The sequence below is a fragment of the Chiloscyllium plagiosum genome, unplaced genomic scaffold, assembly GCF_037043375.1.
Source record: "Chiloscyllium plagiosum isolate Xiang-an unplaced genomic scaffold, Cpla_swu_hap1 HiC_scaffold_25, whole genome shotgun sequence".
Classification (NCBI taxonomy): Eukaryota; Metazoa; Chordata; class Chondrichthyes; order Orectolobiformes; family Hemiscylliidae; genus Chiloscyllium; species Chiloscyllium plagiosum.
In genome coordinates this window covers 14,500,493-14,527,969 of record NW_028270163.1, presented here as the reverse complement: position 1 = coordinate 14,527,969, position 27,477 = coordinate 14,500,493, and the positions used below count along the sequence as shown (strand labels likewise).

The 27,477-nt window shown below is 37.6% G+C and overlaps 1 protein-coding gene across 1 annotated transcript; it reads right to left on the bottom strand.

Annotated features, from left to right (window-relative positions):
* Nucleotides 1–719: 719 nt before the first annotated feature.
* On the bottom strand, nucleotides 720–21,798 carry LOC122562340 (myosin-4-like). The gene is made up of 40 exons (XM_088000469.1): nucleotides 21,756–21,798; nucleotides 20,526–20,731; nucleotides 20,294–20,437; nucleotides 20,052–20,208; nucleotides 19,900–19,927; nucleotides 19,642–19,762; nucleotides 19,445–19,537; nucleotides 19,215–19,278; nucleotides 19,012–19,110; nucleotides 18,545–18,648; nucleotides 17,678–17,816; nucleotides 15,328–15,446; nucleotides 15,074–15,223; nucleotides 14,796–14,966; nucleotides 14,389–14,689; nucleotides 14,212–14,285; nucleotides 13,947–14,034; nucleotides 13,676–13,793; nucleotides 13,443–13,566; nucleotides 12,971–13,107; nucleotides 12,578–12,833; nucleotides 12,245–12,487; nucleotides 11,954–12,130; nucleotides 11,714–11,859; nucleotides 11,266–11,356; nucleotides 10,769–11,158; nucleotides 10,532–10,658; nucleotides 10,134–10,252; nucleotides 8,867–9,063; nucleotides 8,593–8,776; nucleotides 7,387–7,552; nucleotides 7,019–7,143; nucleotides 6,084–6,392; nucleotides 5,632–5,835; nucleotides 4,840–4,965; nucleotides 4,542–4,712; nucleotides 3,640–3,744; nucleotides 3,449–3,544; nucleotides 1,029–1,163; nucleotides 720–852 (listed from the first exon to the last, which is right to left on the bottom strand). Exons 2-40 carry the CDS (start codon nucleotides 20,724–20,726, stop codon nucleotides 835–837), a joined length of 5,817 nt encoding a protein of 1,938 aa, XP_087856595.1. The 5' UTR covers nucleotides 20,727–20,731; nucleotides 21,756–21,798; the 3' UTR covers nucleotides 720–834.
* Nucleotides 21,799–27,477: the final 5,679 nt, after the last annotated feature.

Here is a 27,477-nt window from a genome sequence, read left to right as displayed (position 1 = left end):
TGACATCCTCAGTGCTTGGGAGCCTCCTGTGAAGCGCAAATAAGCACATAGTGGCATATAAATGCCGGAGGAAACACCACAGAAGCGCTTCACAGGAGGCTCCCAAGCACTGAGGATGTCACCTAGACAGGGGACGAAACGTTTGCAACACAAATTCCCAGCTCGGCGAACAGAACCACAACATAGACAGAACGTTACCACCTGGTGGAAGAGCATATCCATAGCCATAAACATAAGATAGTCAAGAAGAAATCCAATCAGCAATTCAGAAGAAACTTCTTTATCTAAAGAGTGTTAAGAGTAGTCACTGGGAGTGGTTGGTGCGAATAATGTAAACGTATTTACGTGGAGGTTAGGCAAGTGCATGATGAGGAAGGAAATAGAGTATTAGACTAATGGATTTGGCTGAAGAAAGATGAGAGGAGACTTCAGTGGAGTATAAATGTTGGCATGGAAAGGCTGGATGAAATTAATTTCAGTGCCCTTCATTGGATGCAATCTCGCAGATGAAATTAAAACCTATTCATTTCAATATGGTTCTAAAGATAAGTCAAGTTATCAATTAGCAACTTTAAACACACAATTCTAATAGTTTCTCCTTCCTACAGTCATATCAAATCTTTGTTTACAATAAAATTGCATTGTAGTTTTTCTGTGCATCCTCTGTATGCCTAGAATATAATCAGGCCAGCCAACAAACTTAAGATGTACACAAAAAAGATTTTCCGAATTGCTGTTTTATTTCTACAGACAGAACTATCTTTATAAAACTATGTTACAAAGAAATACACATTTTGTGGATTTCTTCTTTGGACCATTTCAGATCTTCTTCATCTACTCTTCAGCAGAGACCTAATAGGTAAAAAGAAGATGTAATGGTTAAATCAGTACAAGGAAAAAACGATTTTAAAATATGATACATACTGTGACTATCTCCCTAAATTTTTACCTTTAATTTTCATTTCAATATTTCAATTATTATCAATTTTTTTAATTTTGAGATTCCAACTCAGATGCATTTACTATACCTTGGCGCTTATGTCACGGCTTTTACTTCTAAGTTTGTTGACTTGAGACTCTGCAATGTCAGCACGTTCCTCAGCTTCCTCCAACTCATGCTGTACCTTCCTGAACTTGGACAGATGAATATTGGCCTGCTCCTCCTGAAGGGAATACAGTAAAATAAACAATCAGATTGCAGGCAGAGCGGTGATCACAGGAGAATGCATACTGCCACTGGAAGTGCAAATTATTCAGATAGGTTTTGAGTTCAGCTAAAAGTCATTATGGTGAAATTTAATACCGACCCCATATTGGGTTTTGTGGAAGGAGCGTGTTTAGTCAGGCAGTAGGATAGAAAGCAATTAATGCATACTGAATGGCTTCCAGTGGTGGGTGGGATAATCACGTGTGGGGAGCCAAAGAAACAAACCCTGTCAAGGTTCTAGTCAAAGGCACTCCGTAATTGATCAAGTGAAATTCCTATCCACACATCCCCCTCAACTAGTATCTAACGAATGCAACCTACCCCTACACCAAGACTCATTGAATTCAGCAATGACGTTTGGTCTTGGATAATACATTACTGGCAGAGCCACCAGCTCCCTGAAGGTACTCATGAGTAATACACAGCTGCAGGCTTCTGAATGACCAGCAGCGCACACATGGCAGAAATGCCATCTTTGGGGTCCTTGTTCTTGGGGAAGGTCCACGGTCATTGAATTAAGTTCCTGATCGGCTGTCAGTGACAATCCAGATGCCTCTATTACGTATTGCCCTGTATGTTTGGAGGTGACTATGAGCCCTACCGTTGTGAACCACACATTTTGATGACTTGGAAGTGCCGATGTTGGACTGAGTTAGACAAGGTCAGAAATCACATGACTCAAAAGCTTCTGTTTTCAGACAAACCTGTTGAACTTTAACTTGGCATCGTGTGATTTTTTACCTAACACATTTTGATGTTTATAGTCCAATTCTTCACATATTAAGTGTTTTTTGAAGAAAAAGACTTCACTATAAAGAGATTTAATTAATCCTCATTTGCTGTGGGAACCTAAATCCAAACCCAACCTAGATTGAATAAAGACGTCTGTTTTTTGGTTGGTGAATATATTTAAATATTGGAATTTACAGTTGAGTTTTCAGTTTGCAATTACAGAGGGAGATCATGTTCACTTTCTGAACTGCCTGAAACATTAGTTCCACTTAGCAGCACTTTAGAACCAGCATTCTTCAGGCAATTTTGGAAAGACATGATATTTGTTCCTAAAAAAGAGCTAAACTCTTTATTTTATAAAGTGTAATTTTTAACAACATCTCTTCCGATTAGATAGAGATAACAAACATTCCTTAACAACATTGGAAAGGAAGTAAGTGATCTTTTGTTAATGTCTTCACAAGTCTCATTAAAAACTGCATCTGAAGTCGAAATACCACAAAATACAATGCTAATATTCAAAGAAGGCATGAGATAAAAATGGAAATTATCATCTGTACCTGGCAAACTGTTTGGTGACATAATATTTGATGATACCAATATTATCCTTAGATAATGTGAACCCCACTGGATTCTCGAACCATTTGAAAGCATAGTGGAAATAACTAGTAAATATTTATTTTGATTTAAGGAGACATGTGCAAATCTTCCAAAATAGCCAATTCCATTCAATAAATTCACTAGATGAGCTGAACATTTTCTCAACGGTGAAAGTTTCACTTATGATTTACATTCTGAATGCCATTTTCAAAGATTCTGAAATGTGCCTAAATGTATGAGTGTAATTAAATTATTGTAAAATATAAAACACAAAATGTTGGTCCTTTTTTTAGGGATACCTTGGCTAAAAATTGGTCTGCACCAGCTTTGAATGTGGGTTTGCAATTTGCACTTGATCTGTGCCCAGTCCTATTAAATCAGTGGTGCCAATTCGGCCATTCCAATCAGAATCACAATCTGACTATACCGAGTGCTGCTGGTTCATGCCCTACACTCCAGTGCTGTCCCTATTCCTAGCCAGGACAAGTAGCAATGCAAATGGCTAGAATGAGGTTAAGTCATTTTATTGCTCAGTGCTGTAAATTCCAATGTAATGGTCATAATTTCTCAAAAGTTTTGATGTATTTGAGAATTTACTTAATAGTAACAGCAATCATTCTGTACTGTGGTTCTGAGCTCTGAAGCTAAATTATGAGTAGCATCTTACAAAACTAAGTATGTTCTCATTGAGCAAGATAGATAGAAAAATACAGAGAAAGCAGAGTGTATTGTAAACAAAATGACTATCTATTTATGCAGGAAACACGTGGTTGATTGTCCTGACTTTTAGTATGGTTTCATGAGTGATTGATATAATAAAAATCTCTAAAGTTTATATTATAGTTTAACAAAATCATTTCCTTAAAACATTTTGTAGAATAAATTCAGCTATATTTCTTAGATACTTACAGACTCCTCACATTGCCTCTTGTAGGCCTTGACCTTCAGCTGCAATTTGTCAACTAAGTCTTGCAGTCTCAGAATATTCTTTCTGTCTTCTTCAGACTGTAAATAAGAAAAAATAGGTAATATTTAGACTGAATTTTTTTCAAAGAGTTCTGAAAATAGTATGTCACTCCAAGTAATGAGCTTATAAATACCTGATAGGTCAGTTCCTTCACTCTTCTTTCATATTTGCGAACACCTTTAATAGCTTCAGCACCTCGTTTCTGTTCAGCTTCCAGTTCATTTTCCAGTTCACGCACCTAAGCCAGCCATGAAATTGAATTTATTGCCTTATATCCCCATTCAATTTCACATTGCCTTTTGTATTGTCATGATCAAAGTTGTTGATTTGCTCTCAGGCTTTTGCTGTTAAGAGTCTATAGGGTAGTCAAAATGAGTCAGAAGTTGTATCATGTGTTTAGCCTGAATTAGCACCAGATGTCAACCTGATAAAGAAGTTACAGTGCACCACATAAGAAGAGTGGCCACTCATGGAACCATTTATCAGCTGAGTGCCAATAAATGTTCCAGTTAGCATGGATTAAAGAGGCTACATTGCATTTTGGTAGTAAACAAATGGAGTAAACAAGCCAAGGTGAGGATTTTGACTGCTTCTTAATGCCAGTTCCATTTTCACTATTCACTTCAAGCTGGAGTTCAAGCTTGACTCATGAAACAGTTCGAGAGATTTTCTTGGATAGTTCTGTAGCAATGTTTTAATTAATTCACAGAATGCGGGTGCTGATGGCTGGGCCAGCAGGCACTGTCCATACCTATTCTGTAATTTCTCTGAGGATTTCACAGAGAAAGGTTTAGTGTTTTGCTTCTCTATTTAATTGGACACCTTTATGAGAGTCATTTGGAGAAAAGGTGTACTTGGTCGTGAGAACATGCCTGGAGGTACCCCCGATTTTCTATTTTACCATCTCCAGGCAAGATCAATTAGGCCCAAAATTGGGTAGTAAATATAGTCTTCCAAACAGGCATTTGTTGCAGAGGACATGAAAATTTACAAAACTTGGCATGCAGCATACAACAGTACAACATTGTTGCTTACCCTAGCTTCCAATTTCTGGAGCTGTTTCTTTCCTCCCTTCATTGCCAGCTGCTCAGCCTCTTCCAGACGATGCTGTAGATCTTTCACTGTCTGCTCAAGGTTCTTTTTCATTCGTTCAAGGTGAGCGCTGGTATCCTGTTCCTTCTTCAGCTCTTCAGCCATCATGGCAGCCTTGTTAATGTGAGGCAATGGAGCAAATTATTATTTCTGCTCAAACTTCAAATGGCATCAACAAAGTAATTCCATTCCTTAACCAATATTTGTAAAAATATAAATAAACTGTTAACTTCTGGCTTACATCTGTGATAGCCTTCTTTGCTTTCTCTTCAGCATTCCTGGATTCCTGAATTGTCTCTTCCATTTCAGATTGGAGATGATTCAGGTCAGCATCCAGCTTCTTCTTGGTATTAATGAGACTTGTGTTCTACAGGAAAATTTAATTTATAACAACATGTTTGAAAGATGTGTGAACTGAAAAAAACAGCTGCTGCTTGATATTAACAACAAGGTGGGCAAAAGCAAAGCTAGACTTTAAAATGTATTGCTGCTATTTGAGTTTCTCATAAGTCAGAACCTCATCTATGAAAGGGAGGCAAGAGCTTCTCGCTTCATGTGTCAACTCTGGGATCCCTTCTGGGTGCAAAGGAGCAGCAGTGTAGCCCCGGCCTATCAAGCAAGCTTTCAGTCTCTGCAGGCTTGTTCCCCAGCCACCCCCTCACCCCCATGACTGCAGACCTCCTGTATTAGCCCTAATTGTCAATATATACCATAGGCATGCTCTTTTTCTGGATCACAGGCCTCTGCATTGCCATCTACTCTCCAGCAATTTTGGAGGTTTCTCCAGGAGACCTGCCCTGGCCATTTCTCCGACCAGCAGCAGAAGCTGTCCGATTGAAGTGCTGCTGGCTACAAAGCACAAGCCTAAAATTGCTTGCAAGTTTCTGCCAATGAATTTGGCAAGGATATTTACGAGCCAAACATTAGAGATCTCTAAGGCCACTTGTGTCGTCATGCACAACATCCAAGTCTTTTTGGAAATACAGTTTACGTACCTGATTCTGTTCAAACTGAAGTTAGAGTGTGGACTGACCTGAGAGTGCAGTAGCTGTACTCTCTCTGTGACATCAACAAGCTCTTGTTCAGCAATTTTGCGAGATCTATCTGTCTGCTCCAGGGCTGCTCTTATTTCTTCAATCTCAGCCTGTTGCAGGCTACTTCTGCGTTCAACCATTGCCAATTGCTCCTTCAAGTCTTCCTGGCCTCTGCAAGCCTCATCTAGCTGTAACTGAGTATCCTGTTTTGAATGTTGAAATATTTTGTCAGGAGATAATATGGTAAACCATAATATATATATTGCAAATTTAATTAGAATTAGCTTTTTGAATGAGATCTTGCAAGTTTTAATAGTGGTAACAAATTGTAATTTGTGTATTTTTCCAAACATATAGGACAATGCCATTATATGTACATAACTGTCAGTCCAAGTTTTGAGCGTGTTTAAAAATAACAATAAATCATAAACAAATGCTGTAATTAACAGACCTTTAATTGTCCTTGCACATTTCTGAGGTGTTTCTGAGCTTCTGAGGCTTGACGGTTTGCATGTCCCAACTGAATCTCCATTTCATTCAGATCACCTTCCATTTTCTTTTTGATTCTTAAAGCATCATTTCTGCTCCTGATTTCAGCATCCAAGGCACTTTGCATTGTTTCTACAACTCTCTGGTGGTTCCTCTTCAGCTGATCGATCTCCTCATCTTTCTCTGTAATCTTCCTGTCAACTTCAGACTTTAATTGGCCCATTTCTAGCTGAATACGGAGGATCTTGCTTTCTTCATGTTCCAGAGAGGCCTGCATAGGACAGCATACAATAGTTTTTTTTTGTTACTGTGCACTTCTATTTCCAGCCTTTGAGCTTGATAATTTTTGTTACCATAGTTTCACATTTTTGGGAGGCTTTCAGTTTCCTCCATTGATTGACCAACCAACTTAAATAACTGCATCAGTTGATTTCACTTCCACGCAGAGAGTGAGGAGTTATTTAAGTTAGTCTATCAATTTTTAAAGTAACAATCCAAATTTAATATAAGCCTAACTGCAAAAAAAAAGAATTGAAACTTTTGAGTTTGAAAAAACTTATCATTCTGTACTGCAGAAGTAGAAATCCATTGAATTGGCTTGATCAGTGCTGTATGTTTCTGTCATGAGCAACAATATATAAATTCAGTCTTCTTTCTGGTTATTTTTTCAAGAAAAATTCATATTCAGAAAAATCACCCATTTGTTTCTCATGAAGGTTGACATTTAATCTATTTAGTCTGCTGCTTTTGAAATATTGAAAAGATATCAGTTCAATCAATTTTAAAACTGTCCAATGAGCTGGACAATTGTTGCAACTCTCTTACTTCATTTGGTAAATGTTATCATCCTAACTTTCAATTTCCAATTTGTGCTGCTTAAATAATTATTAGTTTTACCTCTGCTTCCTCCAGAGCTGACTGAATTTCACTCTTTTCCAGTTCAGCTGACTTCTTTGCCTTTTCTACCTCGTGGAGGGCTTTGCTGCTTTCAGCCAGATGCTCAGTTAGATCAGAAATCTCCTCTGATTTATGAAAACAAAAGACACATTATGCATATTTAATGAGAATGATATTAAGATTGCCAAAGAAACATAAGGATAGTATACAACTATTGATGTGAGACTGATTCCTTGAGGATACAATGTGGGGATAAAAATGGCAAGAATGGAATTTTGCTAAAGTTTATGAAAAGAAAGTGAAACATTTCGATTTAATAATAATATACTCTTAAATATTTAAATCACATGAGAGGTTTTCACACTTACGCTGCAGGTTCTTGTTCTCTCGTTTAAGAGTTTCAAGGTGATCCAGAGATTCCTCATATGCATTCTTCATCTTGAAGACCTCAGTACTCAGAGTGCGGGACTCCTTCTGAGCTGCTTCCAATTCAGTCTGGCTTTCCTCAAATTTCTGTTTCCAGTCTGCCAGGATCTTGTAGTGGACAATTGCAAAGGTTGCAAATGAAATATGAGGATGCAGTTCTATAATCAATACTGATTTGAGCTGATGGTTGGGGGATTGTGAAACACCACCTGCAGGATTAGGCCTACATTTTGATCTGAAAATCACATTCTGTCTGTCACAAGAGAACTTGATTCATGCATGTTTAATTGTCTGAAAACACAAAGGCCTGCCCCTAAATGAATATATTCTCCTTGATAAGCATCTGGAACTTATATGAAAGATACATCTTATGGTCTTATGTTCAGTAACAAGTGATATAATGTACAGTGTAAGTATATTTATTACTTCCTTTCAAACAGTGGAAGAAGTGTAGGCTTTGTCATATTGTGACCACATATACACCAGCTTTAAGATTGTTAAATAATATCACAATATGTGGCATTCTGTTAAAAATTCACCCACTTTGCTTTCAGTCACTTTGTGTTATGGATTCAGTGTAGTCAGTCATTTGTGTGTGTGATATACAGTAACAAATGTAAGCGCAGAACCTAGACTGAGTGTTAAGTCTGTCATTTTGTTGCCTTGTAAATAGTTAGTGGTGTAAATAAACTTTGAGATTCAACAAAAGCTGACTAGCTATAGTTTGTGCTACATGGCCTAACGTATTTTTAAAAAATCACAAATCAACATTCAATGTTTTAGTCCCTTCACCTTGGTCTCATGATTTATTAGATCAAAGATGATTTGTACTTCAATTTCACTTACCAAAGTTATTGCATTTACACCTATATCCTTTGATCCTTATTCAACAAAAATCTATCCCTTCTGAACTTGCAAAATGGCAACTAGCCTTGAATCACAGTCTTTTTAAGGACAGAAAATTGTGTAACTTAATTGTCAGATGGGTTCTTCTAGGACTTTTGTCCATTGAACAATTAGTTCTAATCCTACAAAAGAATTACAGTGGTATCCATGCCTACCCATAGCAAAAAACATATAATAATAAGTACTATTATAAGACTTTAAAATCTCAGAAAAATAGAAACAAGGCCACAACATACTCTTACCTTGTCAAAGTTCCTCTGTTTCTTATCAAGAGCTGCTGCTGCTGAATTTGCCCTCTCCACATCTATCATAAGGTCCTCCACTTCATTTTGCAATCTCTGTTTTGTCTTTTCCAGTGAAGCACATTTGGAGTTTACAGCCTCAATGTGCTCTTCTGCATCTTGCAGACGCTGAGCAAGCTTCTTCCTGAGAAGAGTAAGGCCAAAAATGTTGTAACAAATATCATCTCAATGAACATATGGTACGAAACTCAATTCTCATTTCATTATAACTTACTTGGCATCTTCCAGTTCCTCTGTACGCTGGATTGCATCAGTTTCGTATTTTGTCCTCCACTGAGCAACTTCACTATTGGCCTTGGACATGCCCCGCTGGAGCTCGGCCTTTGCCTCCTGTTCCTCTTCATATTGTTCACGGAGCAAATCACAATCATGGCGGGCGGATTGTAGAGCATGCGCCAAGGCATTCTTAGCCTGAAAAAAATTACAAAGTTGAATGAGGAATTATAAGTAAATAAATCTGTGATTATTAGCATATTATTTTGCTAATTTGATAATGATTACAGTTAGCACATTTTGAGAAGATTTGTAACTCAGGTTGAGGTTCTGGATGTAGATTTGCTCACTGAGCTGGAAGGTTTGTTTTCAGACTTTTCATCGCCATACTAGGTAATATTATCAGTGAGCCTCCGGATGAAGCACTGTGTTGTGGCCCACTTTTTATTTATGTGTTTAGGTTTCCTTGGGTTGGTGATGTTATTTCTTGTAGTGATGTCATTTCATGTTCTTTTTCTCAGGAGGTGGTAAATGAGATCAAGTCAGTGTGTTTGTTGATAGAGTTCCAGTTGGAATGCCGTGCTTCTAGGAATTCTCATGTGTGTCTCTGTTTGGCTTGTCCTAGGATGGATGTATTGTCCCAGTCGAAGCGGTGTCCTTCCTCATTTGTATGTAAAGAGACATGACCCACTCTCACTAGTATCTTTACATTCAACTAAGACAATATATCCATCCTAGGACAAGCCAAACAGAGACACGCATGAGAATTCCTAGAAGCATGGCATTCTGACCAGAACTATATTAACAAATTCATTGATTTGGATCCCATTTACCACCTCCTGAGAAAAAGAATAGGAAATGACATCACCACAAGAAATGACATCACCATGGGAAATAACATCACCAATCAAAGGAAACCTAAACATATAAATTAAAATGCGGGCCATACCATCAGTGCTTTCTCTGGAGCTTCACAGATGATGTTACCGAGTATGCTGATGAAATGTCTGAAAACAAACCTTCCAGCTCAGCAAGCAAACCTACATCCAGTATGATTACAATTGTTAGAAGTATGAGCAGTTTTAAAGGTAACATCTCAGGTCAATCACTAGACCATCCTGTCAAGAAAAAGTAATATTTCAGAATGCTATAATGAGTTTAATCTCAAATGTTACAAACATGAATTGAAAAACAAATGGAAATTAATTTAATAAATTATGAAATGTTCCAAAATTAATATGGACAAATTGCTTAAATTATTCTGATACCTTTGTTTCTTCCTCCAACAGTCTCTTGAGCTCTTCAACCTGTTGAGTATATCCTTGTTTACCTCTTGTCAGCTGAGATACTAAGGTTTCTTTCTCCTCTACTTGGCGATTCAATTCACCTTAAATCAGAAGTTATTCCAAGCAAAACATTACAAATATGTTAAATGCAGATTAATTATGTTTAATTGCATGCAGGTGACGAGCAGTAATTGATAATTCACATTGCACAGAACAACAACATAACTATAATTGTTGCATTAAGAGATGTTTAACTGTAAAGGTTTAACATATTTTATGAAGATAAAAGTGTAATGTTTAGCTACGGTCAGCCAACAGGCTTTCTGGAATAGAATATGAAGGTAGTATTGATCAAACTTTGAACAATAACGGATAAATACCATTTTCTGTTGCAAGGCGTGCTTTGTGAGTTGATAAATCATTGATCAAACGTTGATGCTCATCATGTTTGGCCTTCAGTTCGCTGACCTGGTCCTCAAGAGTCCGAGCCACTTTCTCAAGGTTTGCCTAAAACCAATATAGAGAATTCTCAAAGGATATGAAAGAAAACAAGCAATAATAATTCATTTGTGATAATTGTATGAATGAAGAGTGTACAGCCACATTGAAAAGCATACCTTGCTTTTCGACACAGATTCCATGTTGCTGGCCAGGTCATCAATCTCCATCTTCAGCTCACTCTTTTCCTTCTCCAGCTTCTGTTTCACACGTTGCAGGTTGTCGATTTGTTCCCCAAGTTCAGCCACGCTATCAGCCTGCTTCTTGCGAAGAGCAGCAGCTGTGGCTTCATGCTGGAGGGTTGCTTCTTCCAGATCACGGCGCATCTTCTGAAACTCCGCTTCACGTTTCTTGTTCATTTCGATCTGTGCTGCAGTTGCACCACCAGCTTCTTCTAGTCGTTCACTGATCTCTTCAAGTTCCCGAGCAAGGTCAGCTCTCTGCTTCTCAGTCTTAGCACGGGAGGCACGTTCAGCTTCAATTTCCTCTTCAAGCTCTTCAATACGAGCCTTGAAGTAAATATTAATTGATTATAATCCTGGAATAAGTAGCATCAGTTCATGCATCTAATGTTTTTGAAGGAAACATTGACATTTTTACCAGATAAATAAATCACCTGTAATTCTTTAATCTTTTTCTGCAGTTGGGAACCCAAAACCTGTTCATCTTCAACTTTGCTTTGAAGTTGGCTGATTTCAAATTCTTTCCTTTTAATAATAAGGGATAAATTAAACTTAATTACTCAGTTATCGTATTTCCATATTATTAATGAACTTGCTCAAGAATCTGTTTCATTGACAGCTGATATTCAGGAATATATAAAATGCAATCTCAGTTTCTTAACTAGTACAGTGTACTTTCTATGAGGTGTACTCTTTTGAACACTTAAAATTAGTAACTTTTTGAATGCAATCAGAATGATCCCAATATCAAAGTATTGAATTTAGAATTATCTTCTGACTAAAGAATCAATATCTCCAATAAAGAGCTCCATTTTCTTATCACCAAAAAGGAAATATATAGAAATTCTAATAAATATAAGGAAAGAAAACACAGAAACTGACTTTTTTAGCTTCTCATCTAATTGCTGCTTATCATTCTCCAAGTCCATTATGGTTTCTTGTGACAGCTTCAAGTCACCTTCAAGCTTCCTCTTAGCGCGTTCAAGATCCATGCGAAGTTTCTTCTCTTGTTCGAGAGAACCTTCAAGCTTTATGGAAATAAAACATTTTTAATTGAATTTTGAAGAAATAATCTCATTATCATCAATCATTTTTTACCTAGTTGTATTTATGATCACTTACGTCGTCAACTTGCTGTTCCAGCTTAGTTTTTGCTTTGGTCAGAGTGTTGACTTTATCTTCTTCAGCCTGGAGGTCATCCAGAGTTTGCTGATGGGCCTCTTGAAGAGCTTTCTTTTCCTTTGTTAATTTAGCAATGCTTTCATCAAGGGTAGCCATCTCCTCAGTCAGGTTTTTAACCTACATTCAATAAAGACAAAGCATAGAAAATAATTTTTTGAAAGTCATGAGCAGATATGAAAATCTTTTTGTGCATCCTGTATCTACAATACATAAAAAATCATTGATTCATACCTTGTTCTCAGTGGCATGTTTTTCTTTTTCAACTTTGGCTAAAGTGAGCTCCAAGTCATCAATATCCTTCTTCAGTTCAGAGCACTCATCCTCCAGTTTTCTTTTCTTAGCTGTGAGTTCAGCATTTATCTCCTCTTCATCTTCTAATCTTTCATTGGCTTCCTTTAGTTTAGCTTCCAGTTGAATTTTATTTTTAATGAGTCCTTCACATCTTTCTTCTGCATCTGCCAGAGTTTCAATTTCCTGCAAAAAGATGATGTAATTAATTACATGAGGCTGTATTTTGCGAAGTTGTAAACCATGCTTATTGAATTACTTTGAAGATGTTGATACCCCTTGGACTTGGAGTTCAAGGTCATTCTTTTCCTGAACAATAGCCACCATTTTCTCTTCCAATTCCTTCCTGCGAGCTTCAGATTTGGCAAGTGCTTCCTTAGTTTTCTCAAACTCATCTTTCATATTTGCCATTTCCTTCTCAGTTTCAGCACTCTTCAGGAGAGGTTTGATCTTGAAATACAATTGCATCCATGGCCAGTGTTTGACATTTGTGAAAGCACGGATGTTGTACTGCAGAGTGTACAGTGCTTCCCTGAAGGATGCAATTAGACAAGACACAGTTTATAACAATCTTTATTTACCATTTTATGTGAATAAAATTATGTAGTATTTTGTAAAATGTTTTTTATTGATCCATTTATTTTGATATTCACACTGAATGATATTTACCTTCTTTCCATCATTTTCTTAAATTCAACCCTCATTAGGAATCCACGGCACATAGCCTGTGTGCGGGTAACAAGTTGAGCCAATTTTTCGTCTCTCATTTCTTCAAGTGTACCCAAGAGACCAGCCTTGAAGAACACCTTAAATAAATAAATGAAAGAAAGTGCTCAGCTTTTTTGCTGAAAGGCAAAATGTAAATTTTAAACTGTTGTAAATTTTAAAAGCAATGTTCAATTTGGATTGCATTGCTAAATTGAGAGAAGACCAGTTGTGTTGCAGTTCAAGTGTGAAATGCTTTGTCCCTGTCCAAAGAGAGTAATTTGTAGTGGATTTGGACGAGCTCCATTTTTCTAGTTCCATAATAATGCAGGAGCAATATACCATCTATTATGTTCTCCAACTTGAACATAAAGCTATATTGATGGATTCTTCCTATTACTTCACAATAAGAAACTTTCATTTTAAATGTGATTACCTTTGTGTGTCCAAATTTATACTGTGTGTGATCGACATCAATGGATCCCAATAGCTTCTCAGAAGCCTTCTTGCTATCAATGAACTGACCTTCAGGAATGGCACTTGCATTAAGAATCCGGTATCTATTGTATTAGAATATTAAACATATTATTGTTATTTCTCTTTAGAACTGTATCTGATAATTAATATTGTATAATATAAATTTGACATGTGCATTTTAATTTTCAATACCTTTGCTTGAAGTCACCATAGATGATTCTGCTTGGGAATCCCTTTCTGCAGATTCTGATACCTTCAAGCACACCATTGCACCTCAGCTGGTGTATGACAAGGAAGTTATCCATCGCACCTGTTGGTTAAACATATAATAATTTAAATACAGCACACCAAACAAATATCTTATGTCCTTTTAAAGTTAAAAACCAAGGACTGTACATATTGCATATTTGATTTGTGATTTATTTATCAAAACCTTTGTGTATAGAGAGGAAATTACACTTGCCTGGTGTCTTTGTCTCATTGGGGATAATACAGCGTACAAAATGTGGATGTGTAGTTCTCAGGTTAGCCATCAGCTTGCCTAAATTTTCCTTTGAAGTGAACAAGAAAGGAACATTGATCTCCAGTTTTGTCTCACAGAATTGATTATAATTCAAGACAATGTACTTAACATATCTGGTAAACTCAACCAATATTTTTCTCACTCAAATTCATTAGAACTTGGTTCACTACATATTATAAAATGTCCAGGTCAAAGAAAAACATACCCTAAATAGAGCTGATACTGTCTGGAAGGAAGCACCCTTCTTTTTGCCACCCTTTTTGGCACCACCGGCTTCAGCTACAAAAGAGGAAGACATGTGTTTGTTCTAATCAATTTAGGAAACTGAGGAATGCAATTTTCAGAAAATGGAATGTTAAAATTTCCTGTAATATAATTTTACCTTCAGCTGTTGCTGCATAGAGATGAGCCAGTAGTTTCACTGATGATTTCTGGAAAAGTCCAGTTACAGTTTCATTCAGGGGGTCCTTGTTCTTATCCAGCCAGCCAGAAATGTTGTAGTCCACAGTTCCAGCATAATGGACCAGTGAGAAGTGAGCTTCAGCCTTTCCTTTGGCAGGCTTTGGCTTCTGGAAGTTGTTTGACTTTCCAAGATGCTGATCATACAGTTTGTTCTTGAAAGTTGTATCTGAGGCCTTGGGGAACATGCACTCCTCTTCCAGAATTGAGAAGATGCCCATGGGCTGCGGATGTGACAACATTTATGGATGCTGAGATAATTAAATAAAAGAAATGGTGTCTCTATAAATAGATTTCAGCTTTAATTAACATTTGCATGATATTACTGACCTTTTCAATGAGCTCAATGCAAGCAGCCAGATCCATACCAAAATCAATGAATTCCCATTCAATTCCTTCCTTCTTGTACTCTTCTTGTTCCAGAACAAACATGTGGTGGTTGAAGAACTGCTGCAGCTTCTCATTAGTGAAGTTGATACATAACTGTTCCAGGCTGTTGAACTAAATACAGATAGCAATTGAAAGTGTTAATTAATCATTGGCTTGTGATTTTGGTGCTGTCTTGTTTTAATAGTTTATTTTGTGCTATTTATGTTTCTATTTCTTACATCAAAAATTTCGAACCCAGCAATATCCAGCACACCAATGAAAAATTGTCTGGCCTGTTTTGTGTCCAATTGCTGATTGATACGGACAACCATCCACAAGAACATTTTCTCAAAAATAGATTTGGCAAGGGCACCAACAGAGTTGTAAACCTGAAAGAATAGAAAACTTGTTTGAACCAAAAGTAGAACCTCAGTTAAATGTATTAAATGTCCATGTATGCATGTTATTGCACTAATATTTTTATAAGCTGTACCTGCTGAACAGTTTGACCTTTGGTCACAAATTCATTGCCAACCTTTACTCGGGGATAGCATAAAGCCTTTAGCAAATCTGCAGAATTGAGGCCGGTCAGGTAAGCAACTTTGTCGGCATCTAATAAAATAAAAAGAGTCATCTAAATTGAGAATGCTGCAATAAACAGTGAGCACTATTGGTTTTCATTTTCTTAGTTAAGATGTCTTACTGCTGTGCTGAGTGGTCTTATACTGCAACGTATATCATTTTTCTCTCTGAATCAGAAGCTCCGGGTTCAGGTCGCATTGCAGGATTTGGTGGTCAAATAAAAATCCTGCCATAAACTAACTAAAGAGGTAGAGTGTCAATCTGCAAATCATTCCTCCTGATGGCAGTGAAGGCAGGTAAGAGAGGGAGAAATTTCTGCTCAGCCATGTAATGGAAAGGGGTTGGAGCCTTTATTATTATTGTCCATAGCTCCAAATTACGCCATCTAGTTCATTAAAACCATTCAAGAAAGAAAACCTGTCATTTTTACCTGGCTTACATGTGACATTTTTTGTTCATTTGTAGGACATGGCTGTCGCTTGCTGGCCAATATTTATTGCCCATCCCTAGTTGCCCTGAGAACAAGGTGGTGAGCTGCCTCAAACTGCTGCAATCCCAGATTCCAGATGTGCAGTGGTGTGGTTGATTTTTGACTGCAGTGGCCTGGCAAACCACTCTGATTAAGGGCAATTAGAAATGGGCACCAACTGCTGGCTTTGCTAGCAACACTCATATCCCATGAAAAAAACCAACTTATGTTGTGAGCTTTATTGTAATTCCTTTGAAAAAGTATAACTTGTTCGATAAAATGCTTTTAATTATGTGCTAAGTTCATTATTTGTATTAACCAGTCTTATTTGCCCTGAAAGATTAATTTTACACTTGTTGGATGTTAGGTTTCTCCAGTAGGATAAGTTTCCACTTTTTAAAAAGTAAAAATACAATGTTTTTATAGCTTGATTATTTGATAGTTTAGCTTCTGTCTTTTCCAATGCTAATAGTTTATTTCACCATTTGAAAATTTATTTCAAAAGTGAAAGAAAAACTGTTTATAACTTCCTCAATTGCTGTGTAAGGGAAAAATGTCTGGTTACACACTGTGATCAGAAGAATAGAGGCATACTGGCATTGGAGACATTCAGCAAAGGTTCAGTAGGTTGGTCTGAGGATGGAAGGATTTTCTTGTTTGAAAGAGTTTGAGGAGGCTGGGCTTCTATTCTTTGGACTTTAAAATAAGAGGTGATCTTATTGAAACATATAAGATTCTAAGGGGTCTTACAAGGTAGATGCAGAGAGACTGTTTCCCATTGTAGGTGAGTCTAGCACCAGAGACTATGATCTCCGAATAAGAGTCACACATTGGTGGCTGCGATGAGGAGGAATTTCTTCTCTCAGTGGTTAGTGATCTGTGGAGTTCTTTAACAAAGAGAGCTTTAGAGGTTATGTTCTTAAGTATGTTCAAGTTAGAGACAGATTTTTAAATAGTAAGTGAATAGTAAGTTTGAGGACTGTGGATTACTAGGTTAGCCATTATCTCATTGAATGGCAGAGCTGACTCACTGAACCAAATGGCTACTTTCTGCTCCTACATTTTCTGGTCCTCCGGTGTGGGAGAATGCTTCAATTATCATTGGCTGATTATCCTCTTTACTGGTTTCACTGCTTTCCATAACAATTCCGTTAAATGTACACCAGATTAATTTCCTGTCAGGAACTGCAGAGCAGTGCAACAGAGATCACAAGTTCTTTTGTGGACAGCTTTCTTGAAGTCAGAATCCAAAAATTGACCCCATTTGCTTCTTAAAGAACACACTTTACCATTGTGGAACTAGTTTCAACACAGTTTATATTATAAATTTAAATAAATAGTGTATTTTATTGATTGAAATTTAATTGGATCATGGCTTATTCCTATTGCTATTCAGCCCCTCGGGCCTGTTTCACCATTCAATGAGACTATACCTGATCTGTGGTCAAACTGCATATCAATACCTTTCCTGAATAAAATATGATTTATCTCAGATATAAAATAGATAAATGATCCAGTATCCATTGTAATTTGTGGAAGAGTTCCAAACATCTACCACCCTTTGAGTGTCAAAGTGCTTCCTAACATTTCTCCTGAATGGTGTGGCCTTAATTCTCAGACTATGACCCCTAGTTCTGGAATGTGCAACCAATAGCAATAGGTTATCTTTACCTACCCTATTTTTTCCTGTTAATATCTTGATGTCTTTGATCAGATCACCCCTTAAGCTTGTAATCTGAATATATAACCTTTATTAATGGATATAGTAAATGGAGATGTGTGACATTGTTACCTTCTGTGCCATCAGGCTCAGCTTGTTCCTCTCGTTGTTTCTGCTTGAACCTCATGTTACCAAAGTGCATTACTGCACCAGTGAGTTTGTAGATGCCCCATTTTTCCTCATTGGTGAAGCCCAGGATATCAATAGCAGTCTTTATAACCAAACAATAGAGTGAAAATCAAAAAGAAAAGAAACATTTGTTGAAATAGTCTCATCTACTTACTTGTGAAATTATTGAAATTTATTTTGAAATGTCATGCTACCACACCCTATGGATCAAAAACAAAAATATTTCAATTTTCTGTCTGGAAGCATGGATAAATATAAGCTGGATAGGCTGGAACATTTTTCACTGGAGTGAAGGAGGTTGAAGGGTGATCTTATGGAGGTGTTTTAAATCACGAAGGGTATACATAAGGCGAATGACAGGTATCTTTTCCCCAGGGTGGGAGATTTCATGTTGAGGGAGCATTTTTTTTAAGGAGAGAGGAGAAAAATTTAAAAAGGTCATGAGAGATAACTTTTTTGCACGGAGTAGTTTGTGTGTGGAATGAACTTCCAGTGGAAGTGGTGGATGTGAGTACAGTTAGAATGTTTAAAAATTTTTGGATAAGTACAGGAACAAGAAATATTTGGAGGGATATGGACCTATCTCAGGCAGGTGACTCATTTTGTTTGGAATTATATTTGATATGCACTAGTTGGACCGAAGGTCTGTTTCCATGCTGTAGGACTCTATGACTGTATCATCTTTATTCTAAATTTTGCTATATTTAAGAAAAATGGAGTATTTGTGCTAATTGCCAAATTTTTGCATGCTTTTCAAGATATCAGCGGGAATAAGAAAATACAACTAAAGCATAAACAGATGATACTCACATCAGTTGCCACTAGTTCTTCATTATCATCAATACTGTTGACACTAATCTCACCCTGGCTGACAAATGGATAATCATAGGGATTGGTGGTAATGAGGCAAGCCTCTGCAGAAAATAAAATAAACATTTTGTGGGAATGTTTGCAATAAATAAATGTTCCATAGCACCCAGTTTTACCTTCAGGTTTCTTCTCTTCCATTCAGTGAATACGTCAAATTCAGTTTAAGTTCTATATACATCAAGCCACCACTGAATGCATTACAGACAGGCAAGCCCTTATATCAGATAAAGTTGGAATTAAAATGTGAAAACAACAGCATTAAATTACAACCGTAATGCTTAGATTTTTAAAAATAAGTTATCTACAGTGTATTTGTAAAATGAGTTTAGGGTACAGTGTATGACCAAAATTAAAGCTTTGGAACTAATAACTCCCAGGTTAGCAGAGAACAAAACTTCTGTCCTTACCAACAATTTCTGGCTTGTGGTTTGTCATCATCTGGTAGAAAATGTGGTAACTCCTTTCAGCTTTTAGCTGGAAAGTTACTCTGGATTTTTCCAGCAGATCTAGAGAGAGTGTGCACATACAAATGTAGATTTACTGATGAACCATTGTGTTTGACCAGAACTCCATCTACAAACGTTGAAAGGTTAACTTCAACGGTACTTACAGGTTTCAATATCAGCAGAAGCCAATTTCCCAGTGGTCCCGAAGTGAATTCGGATGAATTTACCCTGGAATGTGAAGGTTATTGAAATCAGAGGTTTGAAGCAAGATTTCACAACAAATGCACAGTTTAATTTGTGATATTGGCAGATCCTGATGCTAATAAGTGCAGTGCACACCAGAGGATACAGTGCAAGATAGTCAGCAACTGAAGGAAATGTTTCAGAAACTTACGAAGCGAGAGGAGTTGTCGTTCCTCACTGTCTTGGCGTTCCCAAAGGCTTCCAGCAATGGGTTAGCCTGGATGATTTGATCCTCCAGGGACCCCTGCAAAAAGATTTCCCGTTAACAGTTTGGAGAATTATTTGAGGAACGAGTTACAACCAAACAGCAAGAAATTGCTGCATTCTACTAGAATCCTTTTCTTTTACCTGCATCTTCCCAGATTTCTGAGCTTCTTTCTTCTTGTTTGGATCAATTGCGGCTCCAACTGAGGCAAAGTACTGGATGACACGTTTCGTGTTTACGGTCTTTCCGGCACCAGATTCTCCGCTGGACAGGAGGGAGATAGAAAATGAGGAAATTAGCAAGTGCTGGACCAATAAAGCGATTAAAATAGTCCGGAGTCGATGCCAGTTCTGTTCCCTAACTCCCGACCTCTGCGGGATTATATTAAAACAGCAACTTACGTGATCAGGATCGACTGGTTTTCGCGATCTGTGAAGAAGAAGATCAAAATTGATAACAGAATGCGGCGTCCGTTCATCTCATTGTCCTAGTTTCAACCAGTAACGAAAAAAAATCAGACAGGGATAAAATGAACGAAAAAGCACAAACTCACCAGTTTGCATGAACTGATAGGCGTTATCAGAGATGGAGAAGATGTGGGGTGGAGCCTCTTGACGCTTCTTGCCCCGATAAGCAGCCACGACTTCGGGATCGTACACGGGCAACCACTTGTAGGGGTTCACCGTGACACAGAACAGCCCAGAGTAGGTCTACATTTGGGGAAAAGAATGAGACACTTTTTTCGTATCTTCCACGATCATGTTTAATGATGCAATCTGCATCTACCGTACTTACATAGATCATCCAGGCAGCATAACGCTCTTTGAGGTTATACAACACGGATGCTTCATTCAAGTGGGTCAACATGGCCATGTCTTCGATTTTATCGAATTTTGGAGGATTCATTGGTAGAACTTGGTCTTCTTTGACAGTTACAGTCTGCAGAATAATTGGCATATTAATCTAAAGGAATGTCGAGTTTTGCGAATGATTTCAGAATGATTTACTTAACCGTTGTTCAACTGACCCTCTTGTCGATAGTCTCCACGGTGGCTTTACCACCTTCCTTGCTCTTGACTGTACCTTTGACGTACAATTCCTTGTCATCGGAGATATAGCAGGCGGTTTTGGCATCGAATGGACGGTTCTGAGCCTCCAATCTCTCCTTTTCACTTTTGCGTAAAAAGGACGCCGCCTTTCCAAACGCTGCCATTTCCGAATCCCCCATGGCTTCTGTTTATTGTTAAAATAGAGATTGAGTGCATTACTTTTTGACACAATTAATTTTCACTTAGGTCAGGAAGCAAGATCGCTTATATTTGAACTTAATCAATTACTGTTTGAGCGAGTAAAAGATATATCTTGTTCATTTATTTCTGAGTTTTACTTATATATTGCAATATTTTGTTCTGTCCTGTTATTGCAGTAATTCGTAGAGTTCATTTAGAGTTTAATTGCAAGCTCTGCAGATATAGTAGCCTTTATCATTTATTGCATGCTTTTCAATCCTTAAACTATTTTTTTAGCGATTTGATTAGCTGCAGTTCAAAACTATAAGACGACAACTCCATCCACATTCAGCGTAGCTGATTCTCTCAAAGCAGACTCGATGAGCCGAATGGCTTAATCCGGAACTGTCCGATTTCTCCAGATACGTAGTCTGTTTCTGAAGAAAACGAACGACATCCTTGTCCTGCTGATCTCACTGCTATCTAAATGACGGGTGTGGCTTTTAATTTTCAAAATCGGAGCAATTTGTCCACCGCTTATTTCGGCAGTGTTGCAGAGGAGACAAATTGCTCGAACTTTACACATTATATCTTTTCAATGTAATGTCCACGGATTGGCCATGTTTAAAACACCAAAGTCATTCCCAAATTTTAATTACACTAAATTACATTTTTGTATTCTGTGATTTCAAAGCCGTCGGACACTTTAAATATGTGGCGCGCGATATTTATGTGCCATTGAAATGTTATGCAACACTGTACTGCCGGATGCTAAAGTCGCTGCTTGTAGCACAATGTTAGATAATAATCTGAAATCAAATAACTTGCAGACTAGAATGCAAGTCGTTTGTGAGGCTCACGATTACACTCAGTGCTCGTTTAGAGAGCCGGAGCGGACGCGATGGGCCGAACAGCATCCTTCTGCACCGTAACGATTCTGTGATTCAATACTAAATTCAGTGGCACTGATTATTTTTAATTGATTCAGAAAAATAGAGTTTCTATTTGGTTGCAATAATAATCCGTACCTTTTATCAGTCACAGGCAAGAAGAATCAAACCTCCACAGCAAAGTCTAGCAAAAAAAAGTACAGAACGGATGCATTTTACTTTTTTGGATCTAATTTCAATGTGCAAATCATTGTTATATCCTCTGACCCTTATTTTGAGAGACGTTTCTGAAATAATTTATTTTGTTATAATATAAAGTGACGTGCTAGAAACATTAACCTCAAATAATAATACAATATAGTGACAAACTTACCCTGATGGTTGGACACCAGCAGCTCTCTATTTCCTGGACATCTTATATATGTGACTTTTTTTGTTGGCACAGCAGGTCCAGTTCCTATATTTAGCATACAAAAGCCCAATGATTGCTTTAACTGGTATTCTAATATCAGGATAAAATTAGAGAAGCAACATCAGTAATTTCACTTGGTATTTCTCAGTATCCATCCAGTCATCATCATATGTTTCTATATATGTTCAGCACTTGAAACTGAATATGACAAGCCCTGTTTTTGACACCTTCATACACTGAAATTCTAAAATAGGTTGTAGTGAACAGGTGGAACTTGGTGAGCATAGTTAGCAGATATTGTTAAGAAATGAACTTGCTGAAATATGCCTTGCAGTTTTTTAAGTTCACTCTATATTATAGATTTTTGAAGTACAGCCACACAAGCCTGCAAACAACAGCAGTGTATTATTTTTAATTAATATATATTTGTCATATGTATTCTTATTTGTACAATAGAAAAAGGCATTTGTTTTATTATCTTTGCAAATATTACCCCAGGAACTTCTGAAAATATAGTGGTAAATTAGTGTTGCTTTTCTCTATTGGTGCACAAATATTCCTGCAATTATGAGGCAACAAATACATGTCCTAATTTCTATTCTCCACGAATTGCTGGATAGATTGTCTCCTTTGTTAATCTCTACAAAGCAAAAATAGAATGTGAGCTTAAAATGAATGTCTTGTACAGAATCCAAAATCTGATTTTAAAAACTGAAAGAACCATTGATGCCAGCAGTCAGAAACAAAAAAAAACAGAAATTGCTGGAAAAATTCAGCAGGTCTGGTAGCATGTGTAGAGAGAAATCAGAGTTAATGTTTTGGGTCTAGTGACCATAGTTTAGAACTCCAAAATCAAATATTGTAAATATATGATAGTCACCATTAAATCCAATAAGTGAGCATGTCAAATACTAGGCAGCATAGGTTTAAGGTGAGAGGAGAAAATTTAAAGGAGATGAGTGAGGAATCCTTTTTGCAGAAAGGCTGGTAAGTCCCTGGAACACGCTTGCAGGTCAGGTGGTAGAAGCAGATACATTAGCAAAGTTTAAGAGGCATTTAGACATACACATGTATGTGCAGGAAATAGAGGGATATGCACCATACATGGTGGGCCAAGTGGCCTGTTCCTGTGCTGTATTGTTCTCTGTAAATGAACAAGGAAAGAATTTGCACTCAGAAAATGGTCAAAATGTGGAATTCACATGGAAGAATTTGTGATATAATAATTCAGATGAATTCAAGAGAAAGGCGATCAGTATTATTTCAGAGAGCTATTAATAGGAAGTTGCATGAAAGTAGAGATTTGTGTGCAGCAAAAAGAATGGCATTGATTTTTATGTTCCAAAATTTCCCATGGATTGGATAATAGGAAATGTAACGTCCTTGTTCATGATAAGTTGGAGAAAGTAAGGAATTTCAGTTCTATTAACCTGACATCTGTAGTAAGAAAAATGCTGGAATTTATTCCTAAGAATAGGGTAACAGCACATTTGTGAAATCACAGTATTATTAATCAGTGTCCATATGATATTATGGAAGTGGAATTGTGTTGGATAAGTATATTAGAATTTAATTTAGATAAATGTGAGATATTGCATTTTGCTATGACTTATACAGTTAATGGTAGGGCCCTGGGAACATTGCCAAACAAAGAAACCTAGGGGTGCAGGTGCATAGTTCCTTGAAAGTGAAGTCTTGGGTAGATAGGGGGTGGTGAAGAAGGTGCCTTCATTGGTCAGAACACCGAGTACAGGAGTTAGTATGTAATGTTGTAGCTGTACAGGACCATTGCTGATGCCACATTTAGAATACCATATACAATTCTGGTCGTCATTTTATTAGGAGGGTGTTGTAAAACTTGAGACGATGCAGAAAAGATTAACAAGGATGATGCCGGGACTGGAAGGTTTGAGTTATAGGGAGAGGTTGAATAGGCTGGGGTTTTTTTTCCTGGAGTGTCGGAGGTTGAGGGGTGACCTTAGAAAGATTTACAGAATCATGAGGGGCATTGATATGGTGAAAGCCAAAATCATTTTCCGAGGGTGGGTGAGTCCTAGACGAGATGGCATGGGTTTAAAGTGAGAGGGGAAAGATTTAAAAAGGACCCGATAGTAACATTTTCATGCAGAGGGTGATGTGTGTATGGAAAGATCTACCAGAGGAAGTGATTGAGGCAGATGCCAATGAGAACATTTAAAGGGCATCTGGATGAGCAGCTGAACAGGAAAAGTTTAGACAAATATGGGCCAAATGCAGGCTGAGTGAGTTTAGGATATCTGGTTTACACGAAAGAGTTGACAATGTGTCTGTTTCCAAGCTGTATGATTCTACGATTGTATTAAACCTTTCAAGTGTGTAACTAGCAGGAACGTTCTGGTAGAAATAGTGCATTTGCATTTTCAGAAAGTATTGAACAAGATATTCCAAAAGATAATGTCAAACAAGACAAGTCTCGTGGGATTGAAGATAATTTCTCACGTGGAGTGAGATCTGGTTAACAACAGAAAGTAGGGGGTATGAATATCAGATCATTTTCAGTAAGGCAATGTGTATCTAGTGATGTGCTGAAAGGATCGATGCTAGGGATTTGGCTAATTACAGTCTGTATTACTTACATGAGAGGACTGAGTGTTTTCTCAAGTAGGGCATCATACATCCACATGACACATCTAGTTCCCAATGAAAATGAGAGGAGGTAGGACATGTCTGATAATTTCTGGAATTGGTCTGAAGACCTGACTTTAATAGCAGAAAAAAGTGTTCAAATTTGGTTTTAGTCAAGATCAGTGAATGCATTATAAAGTGTCATCTCCTACCCACAGTATCACCAACTGTCAAATGGCAGAATGCACTGCATTCTCACCACTCACCTCCTCAGAAATCATGACTTTTGCTGAGCATTCAGAAACCCCACCTCATGCACAATGCAATGTGAGATTATTCCATTTCTGTTGCGAATGCAAGTAGCTGATAAGCTGATGGCAGAATAGAAGCAACAGGAAACAGGTATGTCTGCTTCTCCTGAGTTCCTTGGTGCTACAAAGCCTTTGCAGCTGACATCACTGGAACATCCAGGATGTTCGCATTTTTCTTGCATGCTGCCCCTTCACATATCCAATCCCATCATCATTTTGCTATCCAGCATGAAATGAAAGCTGAAGATAATGTGGCCATAGATCACTTGCTTTCCATTCGATCCTAGTTACCTTACCCCAATCTACCCCTTTTGCATTTCTCATTAAAGACATCCAGGAGCACCTTCTTGTCCAGGAGTTCCAGCCTCTTTGTGAAAAATTAGAATGACACCAGACATCTGATGAAGAAGCACTATCACTTGATCTGATAAAACCAGGAACTTGCTCAGATACAGGCACCATGTCAATTTTAGAAAAGTATAAAGAAATACATTGTTTTTGTAGTGCTTTTCCTGAACAATAAAGATCTCAAAGCAATTTACAGTTAATGAAGCATGTCTGAATTGTGGTCACTTCTTGTGATAACCTCCTCAAGGCCCATAGGAAACCGTTAATTGATCTCATGTTGGCCTTGTTGAGTCTGAGATACCATGGTAACAGGCAATGACCTGCCCAGCTAGAACTCTTCACCTGAACCCTTTACAAGGCAGACTCAAGGGCAGGTTAAGGTGCAGTGGTAGTGTTCTTACCCTTGATATGAGAGATTGGGGTTAAATTTCCACCTAAATGTGTGATAGCATTTCTAAATAGGTTGATTAGAAACATTTTTTTATGTTTTTAAAAAAAGCAGATTTATCAGCTCTTGTGGCATAATAGTAGAAAAGCAGACTCACATGGCCTTCTTGTGGTGCAGGTGTAGTATCTCTACCTCTGGACCAGGAGACCCGGGTTCAAGTCCCACCTGCTCCGCAGGTGTATTATAACATTTCTGAACAGGTTGTTTAGAAAATATAAAGCAGACTCATCCGACCATGTGTGTGTCATTGACGTTAGACTTCATCTTCCGAGTACATTGGGTGTAATGTCTGGGGAAGAGTGATAAATTAGGTTAAAAGCATCAAATGAATAATTATTCCAAGGGCAACTTCCAGCAAATCTGATTTTGTATACCTCTGGAGTAGGTGGGGGATTTGAAGCCAGACTTTTTCACTCAGAGGTAGGAACACTACCACTGTGGGAATATTTTTTTTTAAATAAGTAGGCAAAAACTGAACACAAGTCCAAATGGGGTCTCAATAGCACTGCAGCAAAACTTCGCTACTTATATATTCTCTTTCCAATTCAATAATCGTCAACATTTATCTTCCTAATCACTTGCTGCACTCTTATAGCAATCTGGGATGCAAAACATCCAGGCAACATGATACACTGCTTTAAGCATAGCAAAACTTTTCAGAAATATTCATCCCATCCATTATCTCTGCCGTTTCTGCTCCTAGCAGAATTTTGTTAACAACTTTGTAGTAAACCACTAATCAAATTACTTAACTAAATATTCAAGCTTTTGCCCTGTGTATCAAAGCATATATCGCCCTCTTTGTCCTTGATTGGCCTGATACTGCCACTTACTATATGTTTACTGTTTATATGCTAGTAGATGACTTTTATGTTTTATGATCATTTCAGTGTCATATTCTTTCTTTTCCAGTTTTATTTTTTGCCACTTCTTGTTTCAGTTTATTATATTTGAGGTGCTTCTCATTTAAAGAATCTACCTGACATGCATCTTACACTGTCTTTTTTAACATTTGTTCATGAGATGCAGGCATCGCTGACTGGACCAGCAGTTATTGCTCAGATTCCATATCTCCCTTGTCATCTAAGAGACAGAGCCTTTGTTTCCCTCTGTTCGCCTGAAATATCTCACTAAAGATCATCTGTTTGCTTTGTTATGATCTTTCCCTGATAATCTTTGACTAGGTTTCTTCTCATCTCATTGAAGTTAACTATCTTCTATTTGGAAGTCATACTTTAGATTGCTATTTTTTCTACTCCATTATCAATGTAAACTTTATGATGTGATGGTGACTCTCATCCAAGTGTTTCTCCAGACAGCTTGTCCATTTGGCCCACCTTATTTCTCATTACCTGATCCAGCAATGATTCCTTTCTAGTTGAATGAAGAGTGTTCTGATGAAGGAATTTTTCCTGAGATATTATCAATTCCTCCTGTCATCCTATCATTTAGTCATAACATTATTCCAATAGATATTTATGTAATTACAGCTCTTCACTATTACCACTGTTACCACTCTCTTCACTATTACCAGTTCTTGGTCGATATTAAGGATTTGGCAATGTTATTAAATGTACAGCAAGGATATAATTGGCCGATATTTGGGGCGGCACGGTGGCACAGTGGTTAGCACTGCTGCCTCACAGCGCCAGAGACCCGGGTTCAATTCCCGCCTCAGGCGACTGACTGTGTGGAGTTTGCACATTCTCCCCGTGTCTGCGTGGGTTTCCTCCGGGT